The 11,661-nt window shown below is 40.7% G+C and overlaps 1 protein-coding gene across 3 annotated transcripts in view; it reads left to right on the plus strand.

The window, feature by feature from the left end:
* Positions 1 to 11,223, plus strand: part of LOC135217145 (serine/threonine-protein kinase STK11-like) — an 85,242-nt gene extending 74,019 nt beyond the window's left edge. For all 3 annotated transcript variants that reach the window (XM_064252853.1, XM_064252856.1, XM_064252855.1), the window contains exon 4: positions 11,093 to 11,223. In XM_064252853.1, coding sequence (XP_064108923.1) covers positions 11,093 to 11,188 — 96 coding nt within the window. In that variant the 3' untranslated portion in view covers positions 11,189 to 11,223. The remainder of the gene's footprint in view (positions 1 to 11,092) is intronic.
* The last annotated feature ends 438 nt before the right edge of the window (positions 11,224 to 11,661 follow it).

The following is an 11,661-nucleotide window of genomic DNA, read 5'->3' on the forward strand; positions in this document are numbered from 1 at the left end:
TTGAAGAGGGCGCGGGAGAAGCTTCTAAGAGTATCCTACTGGCTGTTCAAGAGAAGCTAGCCTCCTTGGTAGGAGTTATGGCTAGACATCCTCCTCGTAAGAAGGACGTTTCTCTTCCGATCAAGAAGTCTCGTCCTCTCTCTCCTGCCAAAAACGAGGCGTCTTTCAGACATGAAGCTTCGTCTTCTAAACAAGTAGAAGAAGATTTTTGGTCTAGATCGAGAGCGAGAGAGGCATATACCAGACAAGATGTCGCACAGAAGACGCCAGCTAAATGTGAGGCGTCTTCCGGCGCGAGGCGTCATACAGAGGCGTAGGTGAATCAGCCAGTCGCGAGACTCTAGCCAGGACTCATTCCGGACGTGAAGCGTCATCGAAGCACGAGGCGCCAGCCAGGACGCCAGTTAAGTGTGAGACGTCTTCCAGGCGCGAGGCGTCTTCCAGATGTGAGCAGTCAGCCAAGCGCGAATCGTCAGCCAGGAAGCTCGGCGGACGAGAGGCGTCATCCAGGCGCGAGACGTCTTCCAGATGCGAGGAGCCAAGGCTCCAACCAAGCGTCAGCCAGACGCCAGGCACCAGGATCTCAAGCTTCTTTGTGTTTGGAGATAGATTTCACAAAGACTCTCCTATTTTGAGATTTGTCAAAGATCAGTTGTTTTCCTGACAGGGACACAAGATGTCGCACAGGCGACCGTAGCCCATGTCAGGAGGGACTGTGGCTGTGGGAAGTTTTCTAACTAGAACAATCTTCTCATGACAGGGAATTAGTGTTCGCCTAAGCGACTTCATCTCTGTCCTGAGGGTTTGTTTTGGAGAAATAGTCCTTCTCTTTGTGAAGAGAGGCTCTCTCCTTAGGTGACTCCCTCTCTACCAACATTTGGAACAAGAGATGGAAGACATAATAGACTAGGAAGTCAATGAGGGTGCAGGTCTTTCAGATTACAAGACCTTAGCAACCCGTTTCATTACAGCTTTATGTCCATGTAATAGGAAACTGGAATGATTCTCTTCGATCCTTGCTTCTTGTTAGGATCTCCTTCGTCTAACACTAAATTGTATTACAAAGATAGAAATTTTCCATTCTCCCTCGGCCTCGGAGGAAAGAAAGAATGTAAAAGAAAATCATCCTTTAGACTACGGTGGTTATGGTCAAGTCATATGCACACGAAGTAGACTACAGTTTCTTAACATCCTTACATAGGTTTCCTAGATTAATGATGTTTACCTAAAATGTGCAGCTTTATAAAGGATTCTTATACGGCAGAGCACGATATGAGATAATTATTGCATGCTTTATAGAAACGCATCTCATGCTTTATAGAAACGCATGAAGACAGCATAATCTTTTTAGAATCGAATTTTGCTCAGGAGAAGATGGATGAGTTCGATGGGAAACATCCTTTTCGTGTCAGAAGGATGTCCCTGGATGGACTATAATACGTTTTAATAGCTCCATCCCGGCGCAAACCAGAAGCGCCAGAAGTGTAAGATTCACCTAACAGGATCTTTTCTTGATTTAGCGAATTATTAACCTATAAGTCCATCAGTCTCTATCTTATCTCTAGGAGCATCGAGAATTTCTCTTTTTACTCCACTGTTCCTGTTTACAAATAGAAGCTATTGAGAACAAGAACACGGAACGAAACGATATCAAGAGGTTCGTGGTATCAGTTTGCACTTCCGAGACAACCTTCTCGATCAACGATAACTGTTAAACATCAGTATAACATTTATTGGAAGAGTTGTGAAGTCTGAGAGAACCTTCTTTATAGATCTCTTCGCGAGGTGTAATAAGGACTTTCTAGAGAGAGAGGCTTCAGCCTTTCAGACCCACTGGTTTTGCTATGACACACCCCTGGCTCCTCCCCCTTGATAGTCGTAAAAGAGCACAAACCACGCCATCGGGGCGGAGCAACCAGAGAAGTGCGAGTTGACAGGAATCAAACCGACATATTTGAAGTTGACAGGACACAGGCAACACCTGTTACACCTCACCATTACTACAACCCTCCCCTAATTATTGTTACGAGGGACAACGACTTAATCAACTAATTAAAATGTCCAAAAAAGTCGTAGTATCAGCAGATGTGCATAATCTCAGCGAAACTAGCGATGATGACAATATTCCACCGGCACAACCCAAAAAGAAGAGAGGTCCCAAAACGGAAGAAACCAGCCAGGAACCTTCCAATAGTGAAATTCTTCAATTGTTATTATTACAGAATCAAACATTATTGAAACTAGTGGAGAAAGGGTAAGGTTTAATATTCTGTTTTTATATAAAAACGTCTCGGATAGCAGCGGATATAGACTGATGACGTCACAAGCATGGCAGTAAAAAGTAAACAATGAGCCGGAACAGACCGTGCGGTAGTTATAATCGTAAAAAGTTTAGATTAGATAAATTTCGAGACCGAAGTACGTTATCATATAATCCTAAACTATGTGTAAAGTGAGCCTAAACATTATAAGGACTAGATACTTATATGACAAAGGTAATTAATGTTGTAAGGTGAGGTGTTAACTAGTTTTGCCTTACGAGCTGAGTAGCCTAACTAGCCTACTTTTTTCTAACTTTAAGTTTAACATACTACGTCAATCTAGGCTACCTATTAGCCGCTCCCTTCCGCCTATCCCACCGAGATCCTATCGTCGACATTTTAACTGGAGGGGTTCCTGTCAAAGGCGGTATAATTGCGCCTACCTCAGCTAATGGGTAGAATTTTATATCACACTCGTTTCCTTTCGATATAATGGTTTACCCCTTACCATGAGGAACTGCGTCTTAAGAATTTCTGACAGGTCGGCTATATAAATATATAAGATGATTACTGTAGAGGCTATATAAATTTAAGTATGGGATATTAGTGAGAGGATGCCGATTGACCTGAATTAGTAACCGATGAAGGCCATTTGAGCCTAGAACCCAATTGCCTGGCTTCAGTCTTCTAGGTCTGCTGCTGTCCAACCTGATTGTAAATTCATGAGCCATATTATAGACATCAGTTAAACTTTTATTATCAAAATTAAGTCTAGGTTTTCACTCCTATTGCAGAAGTGGTTTCGACTGCAAAAAGGAATGACAATACTCCTCCTCCCTAAGCGCCCTCGCCGTAAAGTAGATTTACCTGAGAATGCAAATGAAGAATTATTTACACTTATAATGAAAGATAGTAGTGACTATGAAGAATTTAACCCGCTTACCTTTAACAAACCTATTCCTACTTATATATCTAACAATTTTAATGCTGTGCCCTCCATTCATAGAGATGGGAAAATACAATTGAATGACTCCCTAATTGCATTAACATTAAGTGAGAGAAAAACTCTCATGATCAATTCTTGTTTTGTAACCATAATAAAGAACTTGCAGACCTTTTCAAATTGATAAATTTGCCAAAGTTGAACTTTTGGCCAAGTGGCAGGTTGTTTAATGAAGATTTCAAGAAAAAATTTCACTTTGATATTGAAAACATTAAAATGGCTATATCTTCTTTTCAAGGACATGCAGCTCTGGCACAATTAGCTTACCCCTCTAAGATTAACGATATTGATTTCATTACTAAAGTGATAATTGGGCCTTTCAGGAAACACATTGATCTAATTAAAAGTTTAATCCGATCATTCAGAAGTAGATCTTTACCCAGGAACCTCAATTTAGATACGAGAGATGCTATTATTAAAGCTGAAACTAATGATATATGGGTCTTATCAGATGATCAAAGGAAAGCTATTGCTTCGTGCTTTCGAGGCGGTCCCCTTCCTAGAGGAGGGGACATTACCTCTAGAGGTGGAAGATTCAACTTTGGCAAGCATCAGGGCTACCCCCCAGAGGGAAATTTAATTTTTACAGAGGATTCAGGGGAAGCTTTGGGTTCAGGAATAGGTTCAATCCCTACAGGCGAGGTATCAAGAGAGGTGGCCGAAGAGGGGGAAGGAGTACAGGGGGACAGACAGCAATTAATTCAGACGTCAAAGATAAGAAACAAAACTAATTATGCTTTAATTCTTAATACCATTGAGCCCTGCTGGGACCAAGAGGAAAATAACCTGGAGCTACAACAGTAAAAATAAAAATATGGCAAAGGTACCCACTAACAATTCATATTAGAAGAGTTATTTCCCTTTCCCTACAGAAGCCTCTAGCTCCAAGGAAACCTCTCACGCCCCTCCAGTAAGTGGGATAGGTAGGTCGTTGACAAATAAATTTAAAAATTGGCAAAAACTCCCAAATTCTTCTTTTGCATGCAACTTGATCAGTAAGGGTGTGAGACTCCCATTTAGCAATAAAAATAAGGCTCAAGACTTTGAAAGATTAGGGGTAGATAGATATTATTCTCCTAGCAAGAGAATAATACTAGAGAGAGAATGTAACAGATTACTAGACCTAGGGGTAATAGAACAAATTAACAGAAATGCTTTTTATTACTCTAACCACATATTTTACAAGCTTAAACCCGATGGGAGCATTCGCCTAATCTTCGATATGAATGCCTTAATACTATGATCAAGAAACCTTCTTTCTCTATGCTGAAACCTAAAACTATATTCCCTTATTTGCATTTAAACAACTGGCATGTAGACTTGATTTAAAGGATGCTTATTGGCACGTCCCTCTTCATTCAAGTGCTCAAAGATTCTTAACGTTCAAATTAGGAAAACGTAATTCAAACTGGACGGTTGTTCCCTTCGGGTTAAAGACAGCTCCCTACATCTTTTCCAAACTAAAATGTACACAGTAGTTAAAATACATTAGGAAGAAATATAATATACTCATCTTTAATTACTTAGATGATATACTCATATTGGCAGATGACTTTCACAAATGCGAGGCTCACATCCAAATAGTCATTGAAGTGCTCACGGAGCTGGGTTGGCAAATATCTATTAAAAAGTCTGTTATTCATCCAGTGCAAAAGATAGAGTTCCTGGGAGTTCATTATAACTTGGAGAACAAAACAATGAGACCAATGCAGAAAAACATTGATAAATGTATCAGGCTTGCCAATACAGTATCCAACTTGAACAGGTCTGACCTCAAATTATATCAAAGATTGATAGGATCACTTAACTTCTGTTCCTACTACACCTTTTATGGTAGATACCATCTTAAATTCCTTCACAGGTTTCATAGATATTTTGCTAAAGGATATAGAATCATTCCTCCTTCTTTCAAATCCTTTCTAGAAGAAATGGAAACAGACTAATATGTATAGTGATATAAACATTCCTAATAATCAGTAGATCTAGAACTATTCACAGATGCATCCAACTTTGGCTGGGGTGGAGCATTAATAGGAGAACATGGCATACTCTCAACTAATAATACATGGCTACAAAATGAGAATACTCTGCACATTAACATTAGAGAACTACTTGCATGCATTTACTGTATAAAAACACTTCAGAGACAAACACTAAGAAAACAAAGCTAGTACTAATTCACATAGATTCACAAGTAACAAACTGTTGGGTCAAAAAACATGGTAGCATTAGGAACAAATCGGCCCAGGAGGCCATCAAAGTGTTACTAGACATCAAAGGAAAATACAACATAGACATTCAAACTAAATGGATTAAAGGGAAAAGCAATGTGATGGCTGATTCCCTATCGAGAGACTTTGGTTCCATCATCCAGAAGCCACTCTTGACGATAATCTATTCAATTTAATTTGCACAGATATGAATTTCTTTCCTGAAATAGACCTTTTCACCAATGGCTTTAATTCTAAATGTAAAAGATTTTGTTCTTCCGTACCCAACACAAAAGCAATTGGTAATAATGCTCTTCACATTAGCTGGGAAGGTTCTTCTCCTCTTTATGCTTTTCCCCCAGGCTTCTTACTGCATAAAGTTGCTTTTAAGATATATAACGAATGTAATAACAACATGCTCTTCTGCACTATTTCCCAGGAAACGGAACCATGGTTTCCTCTAGTCAAGACAGTCTCCAAGGAATACCGGAAGTACAAAGTCAAAACAGAAGGCTGCCAGATACTTCATATGGACTGTACCTTACCCTTAGCACAACACCACTTAAATTTGATCGCCTTCGAATATAAAAGTCAATCAACTACCTTCCATATTTCCTCCAGAGATATGCAACAAAATTACTTCCAATTTACGAGACAGCTCCTTGGCCAAGTACCAAAATCTCTTCAGTAGCTTTAAAGAGTTCATACACAATAAATATGGAAGTAACAACAAGTTCCCTCTTTTATCACTGCTACTCTATTTTAACGAATTAATAGACAAGGGCCTAGCGTACAACACACTAAAAGGATATCGAGCTGCTCTTGGACCAGTTTTGAAGGATACTTTCCCAATTATTGTCTAGCAGAAGACAAGTATATTAAAGCTATGCTTGATGGAGTAAATAGAAGAAGACCAGCAATTCTCATCAATTTCCAGGCTGGGATCTTGATAAAGTAGTTTCCTTCCTCAAAACTACTTCCAAGAGATGATTCTATGCTGCTCATGATTCAGAAGACCTTATTCCTCGTAGCTTGGGCTTGCCCATTGAGAGCTAACCAATTTAATCATCTATGTATCTCCAGGAGCACTTTCACACCAGAAACCATTGTGTTAAGGAACCACCCTTCCTTCATGGCCAAGAATCAGAGAAACAATTACACTCCTATTGAATTCAGCTTTAGGTGTCACCCTACAAAGCCAAAAATTTGTCCAGTTAGACAATTAAACTTTTATCTGAAGTACACAAATAAAATCTGTGCAGAAAGGAACATAGATAGGGAAGACCATATTTGGCTGGATGAAAACTTCAAGATCATGTCCCTTCCAAAGATGAGGCAGCTATTCAGGGACTGTATTTTCAGAGCTGATCCCAATGCCAGAAAACACTCCACCAATTTCCACTCTATCAGAGGTCAAGCAGCTTCAAGGATGATGTATAAGGGAGTTACGCTGCAAGAGATAATGACTAGAATGAATTGGAAAAGCACTCTGTATTTGGGTCATTTTATGCTCTCCTCGGTCTACAGGGAGCTTTCGATGCAGTCGTTGCAGGACTGCATCTTCATGCCCCCTGAAGGTATCGGGTGAGCAAAACCAGTGGGTCTGAAAGGCTGAAGCCTCTCTCTCTAGAACTGACAGTTTACTTGTGAACCTAAGTTCTGGAGAGAAGAGGCGAGGCCTTTCAGACCCAGGGTCTAGTTCACCCTCCGACCCCCTACCCCCGAAACCGAGGAGGGGGAAGACCATTCTGGAGGAATAAAGAATTTATAAAGTAAACTACCTACAAAAGTCAACAGCTTACATGTTTCTGAAGGCCAACCATAACATTTTTCAATTATTCATAAATTTCTTTAAGGTATACTTAGACTCGTTTCCTTGCATTTAGAGGTAATGCAACTTTTAGGTAACAAGATAGGAATATCTTGGAAAGGGGAGGTGAACTACTGTCACATTACGTATATTATCTAAGAATATAAAGAGGAATAGAAAATGTTAAAATTCACAAATTGGAACTTAAGTTACTACTTGTAGTAATTTGCAATCTCAAATAAATCTCACAACAGGAAAATTGAATGGTAAGTACAGATATACTTCATAGCAACTTGCAACTTCAAATATGGCGGTTTGATTCCTGTCAACTCGCACTTCTCTGGTTGCTCCGCCCCGATGGGCGTGGTTTGTGCTCTTTTACGACTATCAGGGGGAGGAGCCAGGGGTGTGTCATAGCAAAACCAGTGGGTCTGAAAGGCCTCGCCTCTTCTCTCCAGAACTTAGGTTCACAAGTAAACTGTCAGTTCTTCCTACAAACTGCTGCCTTATTCTCGAACAAAAGGTAACAATACGCCATCTTTACTGTTAATGGGGAATAAACTTTAGTCTTTTTTTCCCCTAGTTATATATATTCTTAACAGATATTAAGATAAATGGGCGTCAAAGGAAGAAGATGAATGCCTCATTTTGGCCATAGAGAGGTTGGATTTACAGAGGCCACGTTATTCTCTCAGCATGGGTCGGAAGGGTTTTTCTAAGAGATTAGAGATTTTATCGGAATCTATTATAAATAATGGACCTGAAAAAACCTATCCAATCTGAGTCTGTCTGCGTGCAGACTGACCAGAAGTAAACATGAATGAGAGGATTTTCAGGAGAAGCTTGATAATTCCTTCAAACAGGCTAAAGAGTGGCTGAAGATCGTGCTAGATGGAAGGGGGAAACTGTCCTCTTCCGATACCTCTGTGAACCACATAGTGGTTTTCTTCCCTTTCAGGGGAAAGTATCACCTTTGTATTTTCTGCTTTCAATGAATACAGTAAAATGATATACTCTGGCTCGACAAAGAGTATTAGAGATAGCAGAGAATTAAGATCTTCGGGATCTTATACAATACCTCTATACGATAAAGGTAGGAGATCTTATACTTAGAATGGGATCCTATTTTGGGCCTCAGATTCCGTGTTCTGACAAGATGGAACTGCTCCTCATAAAAATTTCTTGGAAAATTTTAGGAGAGAATTCTTGTTTTCTCTTGGCCCTAAACTGCCAAGAAAATATTGAAGTTTTTTTGAGCATTGGAATCTCGCATCTTATTCAGTGGAGACTTGGCAACGATTTTCTATCAGCATATGTCTGTTAAAATAAATTTAACCCTCTATCCCTGACTCAACGATTTCGGAGAGAAGTTTCGTTGTCCAGACAGGATACTTATGTTTTCTTCTACGAAAGAAGAAATGGTTAAAACATTTTTCCTACTGAGTCTTTTGAATACGAGGAGGACTCGAAATAGATCCCAGAAGACATTCAGAGAGATACATTAGAGCTAGAAATCAGGGGTCCGCCCAATTTCAGCTCGGAGTTACCTTCGGCTTCCAAGCTCCTTCCCTTCCTTAGAGCAAGGATAGGGAAGATTCGGCAGCGAGAAACCTCACCATCATTTCAGAAGAGATCTCGTTAGCAAAGGAAATAATCACGAAGGATCCTCATCGGATAAAGACTCTTATCTCTCGCACTGTTAGATTCCTATCGTCTACTAGATGTAGCTGGATACAATCACCTCCCATTGCCGGAGAGGCTGAAAGCTCAGAGTGGAAGAATTTCTTCTGTTCTTCTCCTGTCCTGATGAACCATTGTAGTTCTTCAGGACTTTCAGACAATGTAACGCAAGCCAGATGCCAAGTGCCGTAATGTCATTGTCTGATGAAGAGACAGAGCGGGCCTCCAACCTGGCGCATATGCGCTAGAGGTGAACAAATCGGACAGATAAGAATGTCCGATGTGTACATCGCCAGGCAACCTCGAGACTCTACCAAGCTAGAAGCTCATGCAAGTGGGAAGGATCCAGCCAGGCTCCAGATGCTAAAAAAGAGCCAACCTGGAACAGGAGCGAGGAGTCAGCCAGACATCAGGCAAACTCGAAACGCTAACAGGTGCAAGGCACCAGCCAGCGCAGGGCGCCAGCTAGGTGCGAAGCTCAAGCCAGGCGCGAGGTGCCAGCGAGGCGCGAGGCGCCAGCCAGACGCGACCTGGCGTCGCCAGGTGCGAGGCGCCAGACAGGCGCGAATCTCCAGACAGGCGCGAGGCGTCAACCAGCTGCGAGGCGCCAGTCAAGCGAGAGGTACCAGACAAGCGCTAGGCTCCAACCAAGAGCGAAGCACCAGCCAGGCGTGAGGTTCCTGCCAGGCTTCAGGCTTCAGACGGGAGAGATCCATTTCAAGAAAGCCCTGGTCTTCTTTGAAACATGGAGATCTCCTAAGCACTTCATAAGTGACTTGATTCCTTCAAACAGCTGAGAATTAAAAGCGCAGGAAGTGCGCGCTTTTGCAAATTCTTGTTCTTTACATAACAATATGTCATATAGGACTTATTAGCTGTGTTGTACGGTAGAGGCAACTCTGTGTTGACTTCTCATTACACAAAGGATGTCAAGTTAACCTACGAGAGATCCTTCTCTTTTGGTTTATATGTTTCTGCGGATAAGTTACTGGGATAAGGAGCCGACACTGATCCTTAACTTTGAGTTAAAGTTATTTAACTTAGTGAAATTATTGGGGTTTTGAAAGGAGTGTGGGGATAACTCTTTTCAATTTGAGCGGCGAACCCTCCTCGGTTAGGATTCAGGTGATCGGGATCGGTGTTGCGCTCCTTAGTTATGCCAATAGGCATAGGTGTATTGTCATATAAGTGGATTAGCACCCATTGACAAGTACCTTTTAGGCTCTGCCGAGTAAGTGGATAAGACCCCATCGGCAGACCCACAAGAACTCTTGGCCACAGATCACATATCTCGCTAAAGTTTCTTGAGGTGATGCAGACTCCTTGGCAACAGCCATATGAAGTCTACCACATATCAGATAGGAACCAAGGTTTATTTATACCTACAACATATGTTGTTTACCTGTCTATTCCATGTTAGCTGTCTCTTACCCTCCACCAAAGGGTGTCAATCAGCTATGTATATATCTGACAGGTAAGTTGATTGTATGAAAATGATATTGTTATGATACAATAAAGTTTCATACATACTTACCTGGCAGATATATTTGATTAATGGCCCACCCAGCCTTCCCGCAGGAGACAGGTGGAAGAGAGAAAATATGATAGAAAATGGGAATGGTTCCTAATCCTGCCACCCAGGGCAGGACGGTAGATCACCTGACCTACCTGCAGCGTGTGCCGCGAAATTTGAATTTCTGTCGGGGACGACGGAGTCTTAGCTATGTATATATCTGCCAGGTAAGTATGTATGAAACTTTATTGTATCATAACAATATCATTTTTCCTAACTATACAAGCCTGAGGTCCTTTACATATAGTGCCACCTCATGCCACCCCTCACTGCGTTTCCTGGGCCTAAAGCAAAGTGACTCCTCTCCTCGCAGTCGAGCTGACCGCCAACTGCAAGACAAGTAGTTAACTACTGAACCCCCTTGTTCGAAGCTTACGACCGGTTCAGCTGCCGCTAAGTACCTTCCTATTGTTAAAGGACCTCAGGTTTGTATAGTTAGGAAAAATACAATTTCTGATAAATTGTTATTTCAAATTGTAGATTAAAAGACTTTCATATTTATATAATTTTTGGTATCCTTTTCATTTTCAATATATTTTCTTTGTGTACGTACAGATTTACATGGTGATGGACTTCTGTGTTACTGGGTTGCAGGAAATGTTAGACCGAACTACCAAAAAAAAGTTCCCTATTTGGCAGGCTCACAAGTAAGTATTTTCCTCATATTTGATTTTGAGTTTAAATCTTGATCTTCATTTGTCATCAAAGTGAATGGCTTGAAGATACTAACCTTCATTTTGAAGTCAGATTAATCAATTATTAACAACAGCATACCAGTGATCCCAAACATTCAAGCAGGGTCAGGCAGTTATTTTTCTATTATCAACACCATGCAATTTAATCTTGTATTAATTTTCTCTAAAGTGCCTTTAAACTTTAAAGACAATTCACTTTATTTCTTAATCAAAATTTATGTATTCTTTTTCCTGGTGCAGTATTTGGAGTTTAGATTTGAATAAATTGTTTATACATCAGATAAATTGTTTACACATCAGATAAATAGTTTGAAATATATAGAAAAACTCAAGAATGTCTTCTCACTTTTGGGATATGCTTGTCAGTTTTGTAGTGTAAAGAAATCAAGAAGTGTTTCAGCTGAACCTCACCCCAACCCATTTTACACA

This window comes from Macrobrachium nipponense, chromosome 7, assembly GCF_015104395.2.
Source record: "Macrobrachium nipponense isolate FS-2020 chromosome 7, ASM1510439v2, whole genome shotgun sequence".
Classification (NCBI taxonomy): domain Eukaryota; kingdom Metazoa; phylum Arthropoda; class Malacostraca; order Decapoda; family Palaemonidae; genus Macrobrachium; species Macrobrachium nipponense.